The 23,873-nt window shown below is 41.5% G+C and overlaps 2 protein-coding genes across 7 annotated transcripts in view; both read right to left on the bottom strand.

Moving 5' to 3' along the window:
• MCOLN2 (mucolipin TRP cation channel 2) overlaps nucleotides 1-13,163 on the bottom strand; it is a 63,872-nt gene extending 50,709 nt beyond the window's left edge. The window contains exon 1 of one of the 5 annotated variants that reach the window (XM_082410341.1): nucleotides 12,944-13,163. Coding sequence is in view for 1 of the 5 variants with exons in the window: in XM_082410338.1 (XP_082266464.1) it covers nucleotides 12,137-12,213 (77 nt within the window). In the remaining 4 variants the exon portion in view is untranslated. Of the gene's footprint in view, nucleotides 1-4,764; nucleotides 6,388-11,485; nucleotides 11,635-11,688; nucleotides 11,847-12,136; nucleotides 12,855-12,943 lie in introns of those variants that run through there. The other 4 variants (XM_082410338.1, XM_082410339.1, XM_082410342.1 and 1 more) reach the window with 4 other exon arrangements.
• Nucleotides 13,164-13,255: 92 nt separating this feature from the next.
• MCOLN3 (mucolipin TRP cation channel 3) overlaps nucleotides 13,256-23,873 on the bottom strand; it is a 35,494-nt gene continuing 24,876 nt past the window's right edge. For both annotated transcript variants that reach the window (XM_082410300.1, XM_082410299.1), the window contains 6 exons: nucleotides 22,967-23,079; nucleotides 22,734-22,883; nucleotides 19,474-19,575; nucleotides 19,243-19,365; nucleotides 18,136-18,342; nucleotides 13,256-16,651 (listed from right to left, as the gene is read on the bottom strand). In XM_082410300.1, the coding sequence (XP_082266426.1) occupies nucleotides 16,517-16,651; nucleotides 18,136-18,342; nucleotides 19,243-19,365; nucleotides 19,474-19,575; nucleotides 22,734-22,883; nucleotides 22,967-23,079 (830 nt within the window). In that variant the 3' untranslated portion in view covers nucleotides 13,256-16,516. The remainder of the gene's footprint in view (nucleotides 16,652-18,135; nucleotides 18,343-19,242; nucleotides 19,366-19,473; nucleotides 19,576-22,733; nucleotides 22,884-22,966; nucleotides 23,080-23,873) is intronic.

The raw sequence follows: 23,873 nt of genomic DNA, 5'->3' as shown, positions 1-23,873 counted from the left end.
CCAAGTAATTCTTCCAGCTGCTGGTTTCCTCAACCAGTATGGCCACTAAATGTTCAGGAAATGATAACTGATCTTAATATTACCCTAAGAAACCTGATTAAGAAGGTAAGTCTTGGCCAAGAAAAAAAAAAGGCAAAGTAGCAGATAATGAACATGGGGATCACTCACTGTATTAAATTATTTACACTAATTATTTTAAAACTTCCAGAAGTTTTTCACTTAGGTGTTTAGAGAACAGCTGCAGTACTCATAGCACTGTGAAGAATAAAAAGAAAAATGAAAAAGCTAGCATGAAAACCTTTCCCCTCAAGCGTGCAGGAGCCAATAGTTGAAATATAGGATAGTACTAGTCAAATGTGATCAACTGATGATACAATGATAAAAATACAGAAAAAATATTAATGATATTTTGGTTCAAAAATTCTGGTATCTCAAGGAAAATGCAAATGTGTAAGCTTTCTAAACTCTACATTTCTGAAGGCACTTTATTGCCCCACTCTTCTCAATTTGTGGGTTTTCCCTAGTTCCCCAGTAGGTGAAGGGTGTTAAACATGGGCACGCACAGGTGCACACACAGCTACACATCTTATCACTATAACAAAAATACAACGGTGCCGAAAAAAAAAAAAAAAGTGTCAAGTGAAAAGAGGGAACACTAAAAAACAGAGACAGGACAATATCATAAGACTAAAACATTAAAACATTCCTGCATTTGACACATACTTATCCAACACCCTCTAGGGCTAAGCACCGGGCTGGATGTTTGGTACAGGAGGCTTGAAAGCTGCAATCACAACTTGGTAAGCAAGAATTAGATCAGCAGGAGGAATACTGCAACTTCCATCAAAAACGATGAAAATCACCAACAGGTTTAGAAAAGGACAGAGAGCTGCTAACTGGTGGGAACACAATCAGGAGAAGTGACTACACCATAAAAACAGTCAAGGAACAGAAATCCATGAAGATCTAAGTTACACTGATCCATCAATCGCAGGGCAGTCACGCAACTGAAATCGCAGGAAATAAATAAGAGCAATCACGACTCTTATGGATTATTTTTGTTTCACGAAACCATGGGAAACATAGATTTGTATAAGCTTAATAAATGGCACAAATACCCAAATATCAAAGGAAAAAAACACAGTATTTGTAAGAGTAAAAACAAGATCTGGAATAGAATGGAAAGTCATCCGCACAGTGGGCTAAATAAAAGCTAGAGAAGCTGGACTTAGGAAGGAAGCCTGACACTGGTACTGTGGGGAGAAGTCAGGAAGGAAGCCCATCAGAGCTACCATCAGTTATTAAGAAAATCTACTCTTTCCCCAGATAATCAGGACTGTGTGATATCACCTAATTTTAAGCCCATCATATGACCAAGGGCAACTCCAGCTTTATCAAATCAATGACCAAAAGAGTCTATGGAAGCTTGAAGTTTTGAAAAAAGCAAAACAGAACAAATTCCTGGAAATTCTTAACCTCAAGGAACTTGTGAAGGTTTTTGACCTTTGCCTCAGAAAAATGCACACATCAGTTTCAGTGATGGTACCTTGTTCCCATTAGCATGATCTACTTAGCAAATAAGCTAACCAGCTCAGAATGCTACTGATTTTCAGCTTGTATGACCCTTACCCTACTCAGAAAGAGGGATGAAAGTTTGTTTTCTACTGCAGTGGCCTCCAAAGTGGGGTGCATGCACACAAGTCAGGTATGCAAGACCATCCAATGGGATGTGAGAAGACAGGGCTAGGGCTTCTAATTGTATTAACCAAGCAAAAGTAAGTTAAGATTTACAAGTTTCAGTGTATGAATTATACACCTAAGATACCCTCATGTGGTCAGAAAGCCAGATGCCTGTATTTCGATTAGGTGCACAAGGCAATCTGGGGGAAGAGAGCAAGTTCCCGGAGTATGGTGCCCTCATTGCTTTTCAGCAGATTCCCACCACTTAGGGTTTACATAGGCCCATTTAAGCATTTGTTAGAGTATATTATCCACTTTAGCTAAACCTCACAAAATGGACATAAAGATTCTTGCAAAACATTAGACTCCTTGTAAAACTAATGTAAGCCTAAATTAACATCAAGAAAATGGGAGAGCTAATACTCCCCTAATACAACCTTTGTTGGCCATGAGTTAAAAAGAGATGAAAAGCAAATCTGATCTGAAAAGAAGTTGGGAAAAAAACCCAGATTTATCAAGAAAGTATTTACAGTATTGACTAAATCTACTATTGTTGAACCTTGCCCTAAGTGTATATACTGCACCTAAGATATTAGGTAATGATACTGTGAAGTCATAATGATATTATGAAGTCACTGCATTTAGCATTTTTTCTTAACATCCTCATCTATCTCAGCCCTTAAAATGTTCATTTTACCTGTTTTATAGTATATATGGTTTTACATACAGTATACAAATAAATATCCATTCAGAGAGAGTAGATGTTCTTTTAACTGGTGGGGATAAGTTATCAAAAATATTTGGGACTACTTCTCTAGTGTTTCAGAACTGCAGCCGCACCTGAGATGTGGTTTCTCTTTTGCTATCCCAGCTGATATTATAAACTCCTTAGCTAGAGAGAAATTGATGTCTGTTCCCCCAGCTCCAACAAATAAATGGAAAATAATCTTGATAGGCAACCCTTCTCCTATCAGGCCTGTATAGGTATCATGTACTGATGTAGCAGCACTAGAAGTAGAATGTTTTTTCTAATCCACAACTAGCACTTCCTAGTCACAGAGGATGGGGCAGGGGAAGCAGGGTGAACCAGTTCCCACACCTGTCCTTCTTCCTGCATCCTCATCACAGTGAACAGTACCACCAGGCTGCCTTCTGGGAACCGACATCTGTGTAGCTCTGCATGACCTGGTCCCACTGTCATTTCCCCCCCAAACTTAAGTGTGTACTTCATTTTAAATGGACTATAATGAACCCCTCTTCTGATTTCTGCCCCTAAGGGGCAACCACTTTTATCTGCTTTGTTGATGTTGTTGTTATTTACTTTAACATTTCTAAATAATGCCATTTCACTATTTTTTCCTCTTTAGGATATTATCAATTTATATCCTCCTATGGAAAATAGGGATGTAGCTCTTACAGCTGCCCCCCCACAGCCAACACACACATTTCACCTCCCCACTCGTTGTCTCAACAAAGTTTTAATAAAAATTTGATAATAAATAAACATTCAGATAAATTAACATTCAGAACTTGTGAAGTGAATATGCAAATACTCTTCAGAGTTGAGCTATCAGTACAACTATGATTTTATTTTTATTTATATATATATTTATATTTTTTTAATAAATTTATTTTATTTTTGGCTGCATTGGGTCTTCGTTGCTGTGCGCGGGCCTCTCACTACAGTGGCCTCCCTTGTTGCAGAGCACGGGCTCTAGGCGCACAGGCTTCAGCAGTCGTGGCACGCAGGCTCAGTAGTTATGGCTCACGGTCTCTAGAGCACAGGCTCAGTAGTTGTGGCGCACAGGCTTAGTTGCTCTGCGGCATGTGGGATCTTCCCAGACCAGGGCTCAAACCCGTGTCTCCTGCATTGGCAGGCGGATTCTTAACCACTGCGCCACCAGGGAAGCCCCCAGTACACTATGATTTTATATTTTCTCTTATAAAAATTTTTTTCTGGAGTTAATTGCCTTTTTCTCCATTTGCTTAGTTTTCCATATACCAACCACGACTTTATCACCAAACTCCAGCTGAATCTGCCAGCTACTTTCAGTACAGTCAGCCAAGCTGGGCATCGTGTCAATTCCCTTCTCCTCCCAGGGACATCATTCCTGGAGCCCTCATCCTCCTGTTCCAACTACATGGGTTGCTTTCTAATCCTTATTCAAGGCCATCAGTTTGGGAATTCCCTTCACCTCCTTCCTAAACTGGATTCTGCATTCTCCTATCAGGCCCATATAGATATCATGTATTGATGTAGCAGCACTAGAAGTAGAAGCATTTCCTGGATCCCATTTCCACCTCTTTCTTTTCTCCCTCATTTTTGTGGAGAGTATCCTTCAATCCCTTCCTGTGAGAGGAAGTCTGGAAGGTAAATTTTGAGACCTCCCATGACAGACACTGCCAGCTGCCACCCAGTATCTATTCATTCCTCCCTCCTTTCTGATTTTGTCTAAGGCAGGAATGTATTTATACCCAGGACAGAATAACTCGAAGTATTAGAGCTAGACAAGAACTCAGATAATTGTTTTCACACCTGGTTGCACACCAAGTCACCGGGGGCACCTCAAAAGTACTGATGCCCTGCTTCTCCCCTCAGAGATTCTGGCCTGATTGGTGTGGGTGCAGCCTGGGCATGGGGGTATTTAAAAAGCTCCCCAGGTGATTCTAACATGCATCCAGTTTGAAATCCTTACCTTAGAGATTACTTGTTCCTATCTCCTCATTTTACAAACGAGGCAACTAAGGTGCCCTGAGGTTGCGACTTGCCCCCGACCATAAGGATCCAATTTAGAATAAGAATTGGATCCAAGAATCCAATAAGAATCCTTGTCCAGTGTTCTTTCTGATCCCTGAGTTAATATTTCTTAAAGGGCAATGGCCTGTAAGATGGTCACGAATGAAGGAAAAAAATGTTACATTCAAATAAACTACTGTTTCCAACATAGTTTCTCTTATTTAAAACAGTGTGATACTTTGGCAGACCACAGCATCCTAGTCCGTAAATTCAGGAGACTTCTAAATGTTACTGAAAGGAGAAGGAAAAAGCAAGTAAAGCCATGATGGAATGAACGCAGCATTTACCTTCCTCGAGGTACTTTTGTGCTTCAGATTCTCTAGAGCAAACACTGGGTTTCCGTTCTAAACCCGCTCAGAGGGAACCATCGCCGGCTGCAGATTCCAGCGGCCATTTCTCAGGTCTCGGCTTGGTGGCTTGGCAGCACTTGATCCAGCTACCCACCACGTCCCTGGAAAAACCTCATCTCTCCACTTCTAGGATATCCCACTCCCCTAGTTTGCTTCCTACCTCACTGGGCTTCTCTGGCTCTCCTTTACTGGCTGCCTTTCCATCTGACTTCCAGATGCCAGAGTGCCTCACAACAGTCCACGGCACTCCTATCCTCTATCCTCCCTTCTAGAAGAGTTCGTGGAGTCCTGTGGCTTTAAATACTATCCACAGGATGTGGACTTTCACATTTGCATCTCCAGCAAATCTCTCTCTTGAACAGACTCCCTTACCCAACCTCTTCCTTGAAACTCCACCCACATGACTAATAGGTTTCTCATACCAACCCTCCACCCTCTTCTCCGCACATCTGCTCAATGCCTGATCACACACTCTTATCTATACGTTTCAGCTGCAATCCCTCATTCTGTCAACGGTTCTCCACATTGGCTGCATAGCCGTCACCTGGGAATTTTTTAAAGGTTTCAGTGTCTGGCTTCCAACCCCTAGACATTCTGATTTAATTGATGCCTAAGTATAAGCTGGGCATTGAGATTGCTCTTAGACTAAAATCCAGTCCTCTTACCATGACCTGAAAGTTTCCTGCCCACTCCTTCCCATACCCTCTCTTCCCCTTCCTCACTACACCACTGCACCTCCTTCCTGGCTCTGAGCATGCACACTTGCTGTTTCATCTACCCCACTGCTACTCCCCCAGCTCTGCATGTCTGGATCCTTCCCACCTTCACGTCTCAGCTCAAGTGGCACCTCTTTAGAGAGGGCTCCTTGATCACTCTATTAAAAGAGGCCTTTCCCACAGCCTCTCTCATCAATTTCCTTCATAACTGAGACTGCAATCTTTGCCGGTCTTCCCTACAAGGGAACTCCATGAAGGCCTGGTCTCGCTCATGACTATATCCCCAGCATAAAGCAGACTACTTAACACATAACAGGTGTTCAGTGAATAATTTTTTGGAAAAAAGAAATGAGTCAGTGAAAAAGATGACAACCCTAACTATGTGAACTTTTCCTTGGCCAGTATCCATTAAGATCAAATTATAATAATAAAACAACAAATTATAATAAAAACAACAAAACAATAGAAAATCTAAAATAATTGATATGAAGAATTACGTTAAAAATATACTGAAAAGTCTTGCTTAGCCAAGATACATTAGAAGGTTTTAGGTAATTTAGTTGCTTGGTTTGCTGATAAAAACCCTATTTTGTTTCAATTAATATTCCTGAAGTCTTTCCAAAGAATGAATTATTCAATGAATTGTTATGAAAACTTGCAATCCAGACGGGAATAAAGACACAGACCTACTAGAGAATGGACTTGAGGATATGGGGAGGGGGAGGGGTAAGATGTGACAGGGTAAGAGAGTGGCATGGACATATAAACACTACCAAATGTAAAATAGATAGCTAGTGGGAAGCAGCCGCATAGCACAGGGAGATCAGCACAGGGAGATCAGCTCCGTGCTTTGTGACCGCCTGGAGGGGTGGGATGGGGAGGGTGGGAGGGGGGGAGATGCAGGAGGGAGGAGATGTGGGAACCGTATGTATATGTATGACTGATTCACTTTGTTATGAAGCAGAAACTGGCGCACCATTGTAAAGCAATTATACTCCAATAAAGATGTTTAAAAAAAAAAACAAAAAAAACCCTGCAATCCACTGGGGAGAAAGTTAGAGTCCTCCCTGAAAACAAATGCAAAAATAAAACTTAGACACATTTAAAAAATAAAATTGATAGAAGCATAAGATTTAGAACTTTTAAAAATATAATTTAACATGCCTTTCTAAGCATGAGAAAATTCAGAAGCCAATGAAAATAACTGACAGATCTTAACAAAAGTTAAGACTTCAAAAAGTTAAAAGACAGACAGGGAAAAAATGTCTACAATATATTTAAACAGGCAAAAGTTTACTATCCATTACCTGTAGAGAGTTCCAAATTATTAATAAGAGAAAGTCAACTCAATATTTATCCTGTTATATATAAAGGACCTGAACAGGCCAATGACATTTAACAACAAATTTACTAACAGTCAGAATGGTGAAAATCTACTTATCTTAAATTTTATTTATCAATAACGCAAAAAAAAAAAAAAAAAAAAAAAAACTCTATTGAAGGGAAATGTAAATTTTTGAATAGAAGTAGAAGAGAATGAGATCAGAAGAGTATCTGTGATCTAGGAATCAAACCTCTATGGATTTACCTTACAAGTGTTTAAATAACCAGTCAAAAGGATGGTTACAAAAATGTTCATTGCAAACCTATTTGTAACTCTGTGTTGACTTAAACATGTCTATGGCATATTGTTAAATTTTTTCAAAGTTACAAAATAAACACATTGAGATCTCATTTTTCCAAAAATGTGGACATTGATTTCTATATGTAGATATTTTAAAAGTCTAGAAGTACATAATCCAGAAAAAAAATTTTGGTAATCTCTGTGAAGTAGTATCATAGGTAATCTTAATTTTCTTCTTCAAGTTTTCCATATTTTCTTGATTTTGGATGATTAGCATGAATTCTTGAGTTATCATTATGAGTTAAAATAAGCTATTTCACAGAGTCTAATAATACATATCAGGTAATCAAATATTTCCCTGTCCTTAGTTTGTGTGTGATGGATGGGAAGTGGAAAGTCAGGGGAAGTAAATGCAGAGACTAAAATTTGGTGTTTCTACAGCAATGATCACATAGGGTGAATGTCCCAGGGCAATCTGGCGGATGGAAGATTTTAACCCAATCCCAAACTCCCACATGGGTTTTTTCTTTGTTTTTTTTTTTCACTCCAGTTCCTACAATGAACTGATTTTCTCATGATTTGCTAATCTCACAAGCGAGAGAAAAAAATGTTCAGATAGCTCAGGCTCTGGGGTAGTTGGGCCCCAGTTAAAGGCAGTTAAAGAGAAGGAAAAAAAAGGTCAAAGAAAGAAACCTTAGTTACCTTCTCAGCACAACTCTCAGGACATAAATGACATGGTCATTCTAATTCTGAGAAATACCGAGAAAAAAGACTGTAGGGGCTTTTCATTTTCCTGTAGAGCCACCCGTAAAACATGAGCATGCTACAACTTTCAGGAATTGCCCTAAAGACAACTGTGCCACCAAGTTCCTATAAAGTCATCTCCCATCACCACTTTGCTGCCTCAGGCCAGCAGGAAAGCAGAACTAGGACTTGACATCTTAAAAGTGCTCGTTCTGAACAAGCCGTTCCTCCTATGAAAACACATCCTGAAGCATCAGCTCCCTGAGTCAGAGATGAAAGTAAAGCAAAACTCCATTTCTAAGCAATACAGGATTCCAAATGCAGTTAAAGCTGGAGAAGATGACTGGAATTATGGCATTCCTTACATTTTGCTTTCTCTAACATTTTCAGTAAGTGCTCAATTTCAATAAGTGCTCAATTTTTCAATAATGCTGATGACTCTCCCTAAGGAAAAGTAAAATTAAAAGAAGGTATAAAGCCTATGGACCAAGGGCCAAATCTAGCCAGTAGACTGCTTTTGTAAACAAAGTTTTATTGGAACATAAAAAAAGTTATACAATTATAACTAAAGTTATAATTAATCATTTTTCCTCAAACCATTGGATGAGTTTACCTTATCTTTGGACAAGCCCACCTCATTGCCAGTTGGGGAACCCCTAGATGCACACTATCTCTAGCAATTCCCTCTAGTTGCTATAGGTGACAGGATTTTTTTAAAGCTCACCCTTTAAATTGTGGGTCTTCTGGAATTATACCAAGGACAATTTTCCAGAATCTTCAGCCTCACTAGTCACCAATTCTTGCCCGACAGGATTTTTTAAGCTGAAACCACTAGATGTATTCAAGGGGAGATAACAAAATACAACCTTCAAAGGAGAAAAAAGGAAGCAGTCCCCCCAACTGAGGGGAAAGAAATATCTATGGGCAACATACCCCGAAAGCTCTCTCCTCACACCAGGGAAAAGAAAATGGGGTCCAAGCTCAAAACAGAGTAGAGGACTTCCCTGGTGGCGCAGTGGTTGAGAGTCTGCCTGCCAATGCAGGGGACACGGGTTCGAGTCCTGGTCTGGGAGGATCCCACATGCCGCGGAGCAACTAGGCCCGTGAGCCACAATTACTGAGCCTGCGCGTCTGGAGCTTGTGCTCCGCAACAACAGAGGCCGCAATAATGAGAGGCCCGCGCATCGCGATGAAGAGTGGCCCCCACTTGCCGCAACTAGAGAAAGCCCTCGCACAGAAACGAAGACACAACACAGCCATAAATAAATAAAATAAATAAATAAAGATACATGAAATTGCTAAAATTAAAAAAAAAAAAAATATGGGACATGCTCACCATCCGTCCTTTAAAAAAAAAAAAAAAAAAACAGAGTAGAAAGCTCAGCTAGAGTTAGGCTGAGGAAAGTGGGAAGGAAAAACCCCAGAAGATTGCCAAAGCAAACAAATATGTAAACAAACCAAAACATGGCTTTACGCATTTGATACTGAAAAGAATATTGCAGTTTGATAAAGAAAATGAGGTCTGGAAATAAGATTACTTTTCTCTATGAAGCCCAGAACACGTGATGTAAGAGCTCACTGAAGGGTGATCTTCTTGGGAACTGACATGTGGGGCTTGGACTCCAGGCCTCAGCTAGAGAGAACAGCCCAGCCTCAGAGAAGATTCCACATTTAATTTTCATAGCCCAAAAGGTTTTCTTTGGTCACTATTTTGGCCACTTTAAAAATTGTAGCCACAGGAAGACACCTGTTTTTTCATTAAGTTTCAAGAATTGTCTTATTCTGGGTTTCACTTCACTGAGACCTAGCCGAAGTGATTAGCTGCCATATACAATCATCCCTGACTTTCAGTTCTGTATTCTGTGCCATTGTGTACAAAATTTGTCTCCCTACTCTTCCTACTTGCTTCATTAAGACATTTTAAATGCATTATTTTATTGTTAAAAACAACATTTTTTATATGCTCCTCCTTGGGAGAAAAGAACATGGCCCCCTCAAACACTTCATCAGGATTTACCCGTTTTTATGTGCAGGAGACTAAATACAATTGGCACTATTACGATGGCCTCTGCATGGAACTGGTCAGGAGACGTGTGGGAAATGTGCCTGTTTTTAAAGGATCCAAGCCACAGAACCTGCATTACAGAAGGTTTGCTAAAGAAGAAGGGAGAGTTCACAGTAACGGGAGTTTAACTCATCTTAAAGTATTTAGAGGAAGATGAGCTAAAATCTCGAGAATGCTGACTCAATAGGAAGAAGCTACCAGATTCCCCCAAACTTGTGCTGTGTGGTTAGTGCATCACAGAGATGGTGAGCAGGTCCTGAAGTGTGAAGTCCACATCCCACGTCTGGGAGAACCATATAGTTAATTCCCTCAGCATTACATATCAGAATTTGCATCCTAACATCCATAAGCGACCTCTCCTACCTCTTTCTTACGGACTTCTTCCACTCTCAGTGTGTGACGAAACAAAATCCTGTCTCCCACTGGTACTGTACAACCGGACATATGTATATTTCAAATTAGAATCCATTCAAAACCTACTTATGTGCACACCTAAGTGTGTGTCCTCTACTCTAAAAATGGGAGCTTCTGAAGATACTCACTGGACATGATAAAACCATTTAAGTCCTGAGGAAATGTGCTAAGAAAAAACCTAAATTCAAGTTAAAAAAAAAAAAAGTTTATACACACCATACCTACCATAAGCACAAGCCTGTTTATCAGTCCAAGCAAAAGATAGTAAATAAACCCAGGGTCAATTTGCTCCCTACCTTTTAGGACAGTGATTTTAGGGCTATGGTAGATGGAAGCAGTGTATAACTTCTACCCCTCTGCCTTATTAAAAATAAACACTTAGCATTAAGAGAGATGGTTTATAAATTACACGATATCCAGTCATTTTGATGTGACATTCACAGGTATCCAGTTGTCCAAAAAAGCTGCACCAAAGTTTTGTCTTCTAATTCAAAACTGGTCCGTCAAAAGTCTAAAAAATATATACCACAGTTGCTTGGAATTAGTTAAATACTTATCTGGACAGTGACCAGAGATCAAATAAATCCTCCTCTTGAATTCTGGCTTTCCTTGCTGGCGTTAAGTTCATTTGTATTTAATATCCAGAGCGCTGTGCAGGAAAGTCTCCACGCTATTTTAAGAAAGTTTAACCACCCACCACTGTATTTGTTTTGCGAGCTTTAAGAGGGGAGCGAAGGCCTGTTTGTACGCACTCCCCGCCCCCAGCTCAGCTGCACGGCTGGGTGGTTGGAGCTTTGACCAAGAAGTTGGGGCCCACTGGTAGCGCCACCGGGCTGAACTGTACGCCTTTTCATAAAGGCAGAGGAACTGGGGTTAAACACGCTATCACCCTCCCACCTGAGGAAAAGGCCTGTTTGTTCCGGAAGGCAAAGCCCAGCCTGATTTAACTAACTGCAAGCAGTTACTATAAGCAAGGCAGCAAGAAAGCTCTAGTCTAGAACAGGAAAGCCATCCACTTGATGAAGGTTTCTCCAGAGCTCAATACCCAGAAAGACACAGTTCAGGCGCCTCATCTGACAGTTAACCTGAAATCACCTGGTCTTTCCTCTGCTTCCCGGCCTGGGGAAAAGGATCGGGCTGCCGGGCCAGGCCTGCGCCTTCAAACCTTTCCACGGCTCTCGGGATTCGGAGCAGGAGAAACCGTTCACTGCACGCGTTTCAGCCTTGCCGGGAACGCCTCCCCTGAAGTCGGATCCCTCCCTAGGCGGGCCCCCCTCCTCTCAGCGCCTCTCTCTTACCCTTCCTACCAGCCGCCCGGGGCGCGCAGACCCTGGCCCTCTGGCAGGCGCGGCGAGTCGCGGGGGCGGCTGGCACCCCTCGGGCGGCGTCGGCGGCGGGCTGCCAGGCGGGTCGGTGCGCGCCGGCGGGGAAGGGACTCGTGGCCAGGCGTTCCCGCCCCGCCCCGAGTCCCCACCTCCCCCCAGTCGCCTCCGGCCCGGGCTGGGCAGCCTGCGGAGAGCTTCTCAACTTGGTGCCCTGGGGCACTTTTTCCTCGAGTCAGCGAGCTGGCCTCTCTGAGCCCCGGGAGGCAGGTGGCAGGCGGCGGGCGGTGGGAGATAGAGCAGAGGTGCGCGCGTCAGGAGACCCGTGGAGGAAAGCAGCCCGGGGAGGGGGTGGCGGTGGGCGCCCGAGGAACGGCCGTGGGATGGAGGGGGGCCCCACGGCGATCGCCCCTGGGGTACTGACCTGCACTGAGGCCCCCGGGACGGACCTGAGGCTCTGCTCCACACCGGCAGGTCCAGCGCCTCCACGCCACGAGCCATGGTGCTGCCCGGAGCGACGGGGAAAGGAGGCCTCCGGGGTGGCGGCCGGGCGGTAGGGCCGGGGAGAAGCGCCTTCAAAAGGGGCCCACGCGGTGGAACGCCGGGCTGCCGGTGCGCCCTCCACACCGCCCCCGGGCGGCCGGGCTGTGCACTCCCTGCCCTGCGGGGCTCCTGACTCTACATTCTTTCCTTGATTTCGGCATTCTTTTCTTGTTTCCTACATCCATTCCTTTGCCCATTTTAAAAGTCATTTGTATTTTGATGCGTTCAAGACACAGGCCATATTCACTGAATGCCAAGCCCAGGGCTGAGTACTGTGGGCACCGAGATGAGAAAGACCAGATCCTTTCCCTCCAGGACTTCACGTTAAATGAAAAGTTCATTCATTTTGAAGTGTTTTTATTCTGAAGTGCACGATCACAAAACTCTGTGACAAGGGTCATGCTTCGGAGATGTTAAAAGTGCTACGGGCGCACAAGGGAAAGAGAAACGAATCGCTGTTAGCTCGCGCGGGGAAGCTGGGGCGGGCCTCCTACGCGGGGAGTGAGCGTCCACGTGGCCGGGGCGGGCACAGAGGGACGGCGCAGACCTGCAAGACCCGAGCCTTGGGACTCGGTAAGCCCACGTGCTGGTCTGCAGCCACTGCTGCTCTTCCCTCCCGGAGCTTCAAAGGGAGACGCCTGTCGGAAACGGGACATGAATCTTAGAGATGAGGGTCGCGGTCACTTACCCAAATGCCACTTTCAGCTGTGGATGATTTTGACTTGGAAGTTCCGACGAGCCAATAGCCTCTTTTCCAGGGAGCCCTATTCCTATTGGTGGCAGCAGCAGCAGCAGCAGCAGCAAAGTCCACGAGTTCCAGGCTGTTTGAATCAGCAAATGTTTAAGAGGTCTCTGGGTTTAACAAGGGCAAAGAATATTCTGCCAGGTAATTATTTTAATATGCATCTCCAGGTAGAAGCAGTTGGAAATACATAAGGCATATAAAAGCATACATAACTGACCCCCCTGTCCACTGAAAGACAAACACACGACTCAAAAGTTGTGAGTTAAGTTTTATTCAAGGATCTTACTGAGGACTATAGCCCTGGAAACAGTCCATCAGATAGCTCTAAGGAGCTGATGCGAGGTAAGGGAGGAGGCAGGATATGCCTGAATTTTTTTGCTGTGGGAAAAAACAAAACAAAACAAAAACACGTCCTTGAACATCCAAAGATGACGGCTAATCACAAAGAACAGACATCTCAAGTTAATGATTTTAGTGCTTTTCTATGTATGAGAAGAATCTGGGGTCACTGAAATTTTCCCTTAGATATGCATCTTAACTATCTAGGTGTATACAAAGCCCAGAATGCTCCCTATTTGTCTCCATCCTGAATTCCCCTCAGGGTGCACTGTCCATGGGTGACTGTAGTGGCTAATGGCTTGATCCTTGTAAAACTGAAATGGCAAGCGACATTTTTTTCTTTTCTTTTTTTTTAAAAAGATTTTTTTTTAATTAATTAATTTATTTTGGCTGTGCTGGGTCTTCGTTGCCACATGCGGGATCTTTTTAGTTGCGGCATGTGGACTTCTTAGTTGCATGCATGCGGGATCTAGTTCCCCAACCAACAATCAAACCCTGGTCCCCTGCATTGGGGCCATTTACAATTTTTATGCTAAAGAATTTTTAAGCCTTTTTAATTCAAAGGAAAGCCACTATGAAGGGACAACCCTTAACTTCAAAATACTAGGACTCCACTAGGGACCACAGTCCCTTTAGAAGGTGATTGTAAGCTGCGATAACATCTTTTTGTATCAGCAAACTTCTCGTTATAAGTGTTTTCTAAAGTCAGGGCAATTCTACTGACTAACTTACCAGTGGGTAGTTAAAAGGAAAATCCATTGTTAACGTTGCATTTATTAAGAACATTTACCATGTACAAGGGCCCTGTGCTTCAAAGGGGCCAGAAGAAACCCTGAGCCCCACTAGGTACCACGGTTGATTTATACGTTATCTCACTGAATGCTCAGCGTTCTGTGTACTGTCATCTCCCTATCAAAATGAGGACATGGGCTCAGAGAGGTTTAAGTTACTTCCCTGAGGTCATCCATAGAATATGTAGTAGGTCCTAGATTTTTATTCAATCTTTCAGTCTCCTAAACCTTTATTCTCACCTCACCACTACACTGCTAAGACATGACTAACCACTGCTACCACTGCTAACCACTGCTACTTCAGTAGCTCTCCTAATTTGGAGCAGTTTCTGTAAACAGTTTCACATCTGTAATAAACTACAACTAGTTTCACAAAGTAGAGAAGAGATACGTGTACATAAATAACTGTAATTAGTGATGCATATATTATTGATAGACATAAAAGTATCATTTAAAAAATAAACCGTAGGTAAGTTCTTATAAAACACTATAGAGGGAGAAATAGTTGTAAAAGGCAGCTCCAAATATCTCAGATTTTAATGTGCAAATGAAACACCAGGGGATGGTATTGAAATGGACTCTGATTCAGTGGGTCTGGAATGGGGCTTGAGGGCTTGCATTTCTAACTAGAAGATGTTGCTGATACTGCTGGTCCACGCACCACTCTTTAAATAGCAAGGTTCTAGGAAATATTTAACCTGCATGTTTGAGGGAATTGGGGATGGGGAAGAGGGGAGGAGTATGAGACTTAAGGATAGTTGAAGTCAGATCGTTGAAAGTTGTGAATATCACAGATACTAAGATATGAATTATAGTTTCTAGGCACCAAATCTAACAATTCTAAATTAGTAAATTAATTCACAATAGGTATTATGTTTTTCACTTTCAAAAAATCATTTGTTGGGCTTCCCTGGTGGTGCAGTGGTTGAGAATCTGCCTGCCAATGCAGGGTACACAGGTTCAAGCCCTGGTCTGGGAAGATCCCGAATGCCGCGGAGCAGCTGGGCCCGTGAGCCACAATTACTGAGCCTGCGCGTCTGGAGCCTGTGCTCCGCAACAAGAGAGGCCACGATAGTGAGAGGCCCGCGCACCGCGATGAAGAGTGGCCCCCGCCTGCCACAACTAGAGAAAGCCCTCGCACAGAAACGAAGACCCAACACAGCCATAAATAAATAAATAAATAAATAAAAATTTAAAAAAAAAATCATTTGTTTATGGCAAAGATCCTGGCTCATTTCTCACTGGGTGGTAATACTCATTGTTTTGTGTTGTGCTTTGTTCCTTTCAAATGTCTATGTTCCGTTCTGTATATGACAGTACAAAAAGTTCTGTACCCTGATTCACATTTATAATGACCAATAACCAAATAACAGAAGAATCTTTTGCTCAATAATGTACTCTAACATGGAAGTTTAAATTTACAAACCTTTTTCTTGAATTTCTCTAGCAGGTTGCCTTCATATAAAACTTTCACTGATTTACAATGTTAAAGGGGATATTTTAAAGTAGTCTAGAAAATATGAGACAGGCTAATAGTAAAAATGCAACAATTTTCTGGGATAGGCAGACAAGAACAATATTCACAGTGAAGTTTATGTGGAGGAAAAAAAGGCTACCCTTTTCTGTGAGACTGAATGTGCCTAGGAGGGGCACAGCACATCATGCACTTTTCACAAGGCTGTGCAAGCACTAATAAAACAATCCTTGTGGGATCAAATATGCATTTAGTATGCAGTTTAATTTTCATAGATGTATAGAATACTCTTTCAACTTTGTCCTTTAACACTAAAGGAAAAGAGAAAACTTATACTAAAAAACCTGATCTTCTCCAGAACTAAAAGCAGTATCAAATAACAGTTGTCCTTCAGAGCCAAATACGAGACTGTTAGCTGGTGATGGTTTTTTCTTTCTTATTCTTTCCTTTAAGAGATTTTAAAATGCAATGATTACTGGATATACAGCAATCATCCTCTCTCTCAAGGACAGCCCCTGAGAATGGTCCAGGCCAGGGTTGGTGAGTTGTCTGAGGTCAGATCAGGCATTGTTTCCACTGATGACACAGTCAGCACAGTCCGAATAACTGGAAGCAAGAGTAGAGATGGGTATGGAAAACACATTCTAAAGCTATGGCAAAAATAAACAGGACAAGAATCCAACAGTTTCCCTCATCAAAGTTAGGTTTTAAAAAAATATAAGCCCAGCATAAAGCTGCAAAGACATTAAATATTGCTTTAAAATATAAACACAGTTCTTGATGAATTATAGCCATCAATTTGCTCAAAATAATAGTCTTCAAACATACTACATCTGATCTTAAAATATCCATTTTGTCTCCCAACTCAGCTACACATTATAGTTTCCTCCAGGGCATAGATTAGCCTAATAGCTACTTTTTACAACAGCAGAATATAGATACTGGAGGGTCTTCTTCTAATCTGTACTTTCCAGAATTGGGCAGATCTTTGCACTCTGATATAAATATACGAAGCTCAGTCTCAGGGAAGCCATCTTGTTGGTAATGCTATACAGAAGAATAAAAAAAAAAAAGTTTTCATTAATAAGTCCCTTGAAAACAGCTTTATTTCAAATTCAAAGTGGATCATTTGGCTACAGAGGTGGGGATTTTTCTAAAGGGATAGTTTACTTGCTTCCAAGTATTTTCATGGGGATGTAGCCTCTAGAGCCAGTCTTAGGTTTGGCTAAGGAAAAGTGGGTCTAAGATTCTGCAGTGCCCTCCTGGGCTCTCTTTTGTGGGTCTGATTCAACCCAAAATGGGCATGTTGAATCTGAATCTGAGAGCTCCTTCCAGGTAAAATCCAGCCTGCACACCCTTTTGGAGTCTCTCTTCCAGACAGACAGATTTATTTAAAGGCCTAATATTTATATCAGTTTGGGGGTCTAAGATCTCTAGAATGGGCCGCGACCAGCAAGGATCCGAAAGGACTCGCGCATTTGACAAGTGCTCTGAGACCATGGAAGAAGGTTAACATCTAAACTACGAGTCTTAGGCTTGTGTCATCCAGAGCTGTCAACTCATGTTATTCTTTGAGACCTCAGATGTCACCCTCGAATAATATATATATATAGCTCTCTACACGCAGAGTTGAAGGTAGTGAATTTTTAAAGCACCATGGGAAGGGATTTGGACGGGTACAATTACATTCTTTCCCAGTCTCCTTGGTGACTCTAAGCAAGTCTGCCAAGCAAGTATTGAGGACAGTCGGTTCCTGACATCTGATTTGGTGAGAATGAAGTCAGAACCCTGGCTTCGTGAGCAAGGTATTTGTAATTATCAATTCATAATCCATCAACTCCTGATGACCTTTCTCCTTATCCATTCACATGGCATCATGTTTCATTACCCCTCTCATGCTCAGGAAGAAAAGTCCCCAAGTGGAAGTGTCTATGCCAATAGTATACCTAACAGTATCAAGTTATTAGAAATTTAAATACATATGGATATTTATTCTGCCTTGCCATATTTCAAAGGGCTCAAACTGATTTTTAAATATTCAATGTGGAGTGACAATATGAATGATAACAGCTTTTCAAATCATGTTCCTGACTGTGTAACACACACATGGCTCGTACTTGACATATTAATCCCTTGACTGTTCTGGAGACCAGGCCTCTGGGGTAGTCCCACGCAGGGGTTCATTCCAAATGAAGAGGTCAATTTTTCTTTATGAAAAGTGGATTTTAAAAGCTCCCACAAAATTTTGACTGTCTGCTTCACTCACTCAGTATCTACTGATCCTTATAATTCTAATAAACGATTTGAAACCCTGTCTGAAAAAGCACAATTACTCAGAGACAAAACTTTCAACATTCTAGAAGTTCTATTTCTCTTTCATTTCTGTTTTTAGTATCTAAAATTGAGATCCTTCTTCTCTACCCTGAAGAAATTACCATTCCATTGATCCCCTCCCCCTCAGGTACTATATTTTATTGCCACTCTACAAGTTCTAGGAAAATGCTGCTCCTCATTGTTCTTGATGAACCTACCTTAATTGTTTCATACGTATCAGTGATCAGTGCAATAAAGAGACTTAAAATCATGTATATAAAGAGGCTGATGAATGAGTAGAGGTAAATCCTGCTAAAGAGCCAGACCAAGTAACTCTTTTGCTGCATTTTTGCAAATGTGGCAAACATATCATCTCCATTTATCAGCGAGAAAAGGCACTCAGAGACCATGTTCAGAGAACGGAACTGGAAAAACAAAAAAGAAAAGTTCCCTTTACTTCATGTTCCTTCCCATTGGAGACTTTGATCATGACACCATATTAAAAATAGTGGGACTAGATATCCCAAGTTACCCCTTCAAACAAATAACCTGGGGTAACCACAAGCATTTTTTTTAACAAGGGAAAATCACACAAAAGTTTAATAACATGTACACATTGGAGACACCCAGGAAAACGGAGTCATTCCTCCAGGCATTTGTCTTGTGATGTATATAACATGTACGTGCCTACTGTTCTTCTTGGAACAAATAGCTCCTTCAGATGCTCCTCTTAATAGGAGCAGCCTGAACTGAAGATAGGAGAGCTGGTCTGCACCTTCAGTGCTTTTCTGAGTAAAGCTTTACCTTCCCCTTTACCTTGGTAGAAAGAGATCCTTGAAATGCTTCTGTGAGAAACACAGGTCCCAACCATGCATACTCATGCTTCTCATTTTAAAGTTCATGCCATTTAAGATGATGGCATTATGGTCAAGACTATAACTCTGGTAAACAAAATATTCAATATTTCTACAAGTTTCTCCCTGTACTACTTTTTAAAATAAAGTCAAATTTCAATAAGACTTAACTAAATAGCCCACTCTAGAATATATCGATGAATCAAATTGGCAAGCTTGACTTCGCTGATGGTAAGAAAGACTTAATTATCTGACATATTCCACAAAAGGAGTTGAGGCAGTCAAGTGAATCAGTTGTCCTCTCAAGGTGGTCTTACCTTACCAATTTATAAACTTGGCAATAGGTACATTACCTACAACAATTTAAGGCTGAGTCACAAAGTAAAAGGAGCTTATTTTAAAAGGATAACAAGCCACTGGCACTACTCTGAGAGCTTAATAACAACAGGAAAAAAAATTGTTTATCAGTACCTTATCATGGTAAGGCCCCAGCACAATCCATCCACAGAAGCAGTAGCCTAAATAAATCATAGCTGCACAGCAGCAGAACCTGATGACATTGGGCAGCGCTGCCTGAAGGGTGAGAATAAGGAGCTGGGAAAGTAAGAGAGGTCATTAGAATCCCTTTGTCCTCTAGACAAAGCAGTGCAATAACTTTGAAAGAGAAATACCAGCAGCTTGGAGAACCATGGAATTCCTTACATTGTATTTCTGAAAGAAACCAAGGTATCGGATGACTCCTAGCCACACAAGCATGGTAGAGGTACCAAGAAGTATGCTACAGACATCATAACTTGTCAGACTCTAAAACAGAGTGGAAAAAATAATCAGTTATGTAGCAGAAATTCATTTTGGGCAAAAATTATTTGTTGAGTAGCAATGAGTCGGCACTGTTCGAGATGCTAAGGACAAAGCAGTGAACAAACAAAATTCCCTGCCCTCATGAAGCTTATATTCTAGTGTGGAGAGATGATAGAAATAAATTAGCAAAACCCTTAGTACATTAGCTGATGGTAAGTGCTGAGGAGAAAATTCAGGGGAGGGGATAAGGGAAGGCTGTGTGTTGCATTTCAGATAGGGTGGAGTGATCACTGAGAAGGTGGCCTTTGAGTAAAGACATGAAGGGAGTGAGGGAGCAAGCCAAGCAAAAATCTTGTGGAAGAGCTTTCCAGGCACAGGGACCTGTAAGTGCAGAGGCCCCAAAGCAGGAGGGCGCCTCGCAAGATAGTGAGTCTGGCTGGAGTGAGCTATGGGGGAGAGTGTGCAGTCATAGAGGTGAGGGGGCAGGTAGTTTAGGGCCTCACGAGTGTAACTTAAAAACTTTACCTTTTATTCTGAATAGACTGGGGAGATTGAGAGCTCTGAACAGGAGTGATATGTTGGGAGCAGATTGTTGGAAGAGTGAGATGGTTACTGCGATAATGCAAATGAGAGCTGACGGTGCCTTGGACCAGGCTGGCAACAGTGAAGGTGATGAGGTGATTTTTTTAAGGTAGACAAATAGGATTTCCTCTTGGATGAGATATGGAGGAGAGGGGATTAGTGGAAGAGAAGAGTTGAGGATGAAGCTATGGCTTTTGTCTTGAGCAACTGAAAAGAGTTGCCATTAACTGAACTTAGAAAGGCCATGGAGAAGCAGGTTTGGACTGTGGAGGTGGAGATTTCAGGAGTTCTGTTTCAGGTATGTTAAATTTGTGAGGCCGGGTAGACATCCAAGTGAACATGTGGAATAGACAGTTGGATATTTGAGACTGGAGTTCAGGGAATAATTCCAAGCTGGAGATATAGATTTGAAAATCATGGGAAAATAGACACTATTTAACGCAATGGGGCAGGATGAGATCACCAAGACAGTGGCAGAAAAAGAAGGTGTCCAAGCACCCGTGCCTTGAAATACTGTCACTTTAATAGCTTGGTGAGATGAGAAGGAACCAGCAATGGAAAGTCAGAAGACCAGCCAGTGATTTAGGAGGAAAACCAGGTAAGTGACAGCCAGTGAAAAAGTTCATCAACAAAGAGGGCGTGCTTGCACTGCTAAAAGCTGCTGATAGGTCAAAATGAGGATAAATAATTGATTATTGAATGTAGCAACATGAGAGGTCATTGGAACGTTACCCTGGAGTGGCAGGGCAGCCTGACTGGAACAGATACAAGAGGGAATGGGAAGAGCAGAGTCAAAAACAGGATTAAATACTCTTTTGAGGTCTTTTGCTATATAAAGGGGAGCAGAGAAATGGGGAAGTAGCTGGAGGGAGAATAGGTTGAGATTTTGCCTTTTTAGAAAGGAGAAAAAAAACAACATGCTGATGAAAATGTCGTGGTAGAGAATGAGAAATTGAGGATGCATGAGAAAAGGAGGAAGAATAGCTGGAGCCATGCCCTGGAGTAAGCAAGCAGGGACGGCATCTGAAAGGCAGGAGGTGGAGGAGTTGGCCTTGGATAGTAACCTAAATAATGTATCTACAGTAGCAGAGAAAAAGCAAAGCACATGGGCACTGATGCTGGCAGGTAGATAAATGAAGTGGGAATTTGTGGAATTCCTATTTTGTTTCTATTATTTTGTGAAATAGGAAGTGAGGTCATCAGCTGAGAGTGAGGATGGGGCAGGGAGCATTACAAGTTTCAAAAGAGAAGAAATATGAAATGATCAGCTAGGAGACAGGGGGAATGAATAGCCTAGAAAAATGTAGAAAGATTGTTGGACACCATTAAGGGCTCATTGAAGTTAATGGTAGGTGAGGTTGGTAAAAATAAAGATTTGCTGCAAATCTCTCCCTACTCCTCTTTTTTTGGTTCCTAAAGTTAAACATCAATTCTAATGATATATACTACATTGGCATATAGTGACAGCTGCTCCATGGCCTCCTAAACCCATCCTCTCTTTCTGAGGTACATGCCTGGGCTATCTCCCCCAGCTCCCTTGCAGTTAGTTGTGACTAAATTCTATCCAGTAGGGTTGAACAGAAATGAAGGCTGCCATTCTGAGCCAAGGTTATAAGACTGTGAGAGACCTACTACCATACCAAGTTTCCCTTCCATGGGCTGCAATCTGTTTGTGAGGCAACCCAGCATCAATCATGCAGTCTGGGGGAGCCCTTAATGGTCGGCAGAGAAAAAGATGGGACAAACTTGGATTCCTGAATGGTGTGGAGCTGAGCAACTTGCCAGCACGTAAAATCCACCCTATTACATAAGGGAGAAATAAACTCCTGTCTTAACTGAGCCATTGCATTTGGGGGTCTCTGCCCAGGAATCTGAACCATAAGAGGCTCCCCACATGGATCATACTCATATTTAGTTGTAGTCAGGCTAGAAAAATATAAATTTGTACAAGATTAGTTTGAACAGTATTCGTTTTGTTTTGTTTTGTTTTGTTTTTGATTTTTGTTTTGGGGGAGGGTTGATATCCAGGCTGGATTAGTCCTAACTTAAAATGGAAAACCTTGTAGTACATAAATAGGAAAAGTAGGAAAATGGGAATATTCTCAATTTGTCTCTCAAATGGACAAAGGGAACAATTGCAAGGACTCACACAATAGTAGTTTGGCCTCACTTCCCTCCACCTGCCCCCAGCCGACTCTTTTTGTTGAAGATTCTGGTATTTCTTGTAAGAACAACAAAAAACACCTTTTACCTTAGTTACCTTGGAGTGTGTATGACTTTTGGTGTGTGTAAGAATTCACAGGCCCCACCCCCAGAGTTCACATTCAGGAGGTCTAACGTGGGGTATTTACCAACTACCCAAATGATCCTGATGCAGAGGACTGTGAATCACACTTTGGAAAACTCAGCCTAAAAGATTTCTGGACTAGATTTTTACAAATTACTGTTATTTCTGGTTTACTCAATATAATGTTTGAAAGAAATAATTTACTCTGCGAATTCTTAACGTTTTGGAAAAAATAAATGACCTTTAATGCAAATCTGATACTAACAATGACATAAATAGGAAAAAATTTTACCTTAGCTTGGATTTCCATTTTCAGAATTGATCCAGTAATGGTTAATATGTCACTAATAATAATCATAATATACCATCCATTGACGAATTCCATTCGATCAGAAACAGAAACTTCCTTCTTATAATGGAGGAGGAAAAAATTGACAAATTCCTTTCGGGAAAAGAGGGGAGGCACGGTGAATTTCTCCATCAATCAAAATGTCCATCATGTTCCTAGAAAGCAGTGATCCCTACCTGCTGAAGTTGAAGTCCTCTCACCACAGATCGAACACACAGGATTAATGAAGCCAGGCATGTCAGAATAACGAAGGCATCAAAGATCATCATGTAATGAGTGTTCTTCTGAACTGGAAGGAAAGTGGATTACCTGCTTATTTAGTGGAACATTAATATGGTGACATATACTTCTTTTTTTTCTTTTCATTTTTAGCCTCATTTATTTTAACTGCTGCATTGCATACTTCAGTATAGATGTGCAATACTATATTTGTAAGGACACTTGGATTGTAACCTGGTTTTCCCTACTACAAACCATTCTCCAGGTCTTCTTTGTGCACAGGTGCGAGTGATCCTTTAGGTGAATGAATACCCAAAGATGGAATTGTTGGGGTAAGGCATATGCATCTTTATAAAAAAAGATCTAAGAAATTTCTCTCCAAAAAGGTCATGCCAGTTTACATACCTACACATATCTCCACATCTTCTCCATATTCTTTAATTTTTGCCAATTAAAAGAGCAAATGATTTGAAATGCCGTCTTTACCATGTACCAAATGGCCGTTTGTATTCAAGTACCATATCTTACTCTTCTGACGTTTTTGTGTGTTTTAATGCCTCAGAAAAATACCTCTCATTACTCTTTCCTAGAATTTCTGCTGGCTAGCCTTGATTGTTATTTTTCCGTATATTCTTCAGGACAAAATTGTCAAATTCCAATAAAAATCCTACAGGTAATTTTGGGAGGAAATCATGTTGAATTTATAGATTAATTTAGGAAGACTTGACATATTCATCATGTTGAATCACTTGTCCAAAAACATAGTGTGCCTTTTAATTGATTCAAGTCTTCTTTTTGCATCCTTCAGAAGCATTTTCAAGTTTTATACGGATCCTTCACACTCATGTTTAGAATAATTTAAAT

The sequence above is a fragment of the Balaenoptera physalus genome, assembly GCF_965194825.1.
Source record: "Balaenoptera physalus genome assembly, chromosome: 1".
Lineage (NCBI taxonomy): Eukaryota > Metazoa > Chordata > Mammalia > Artiodactyla > Balaenopteridae > Balaenoptera > Balaenoptera physalus.
Note: the sequence above shows the minus strand (reverse complement) of the source record. Positions and strands in the feature narration are given on the sequence as shown.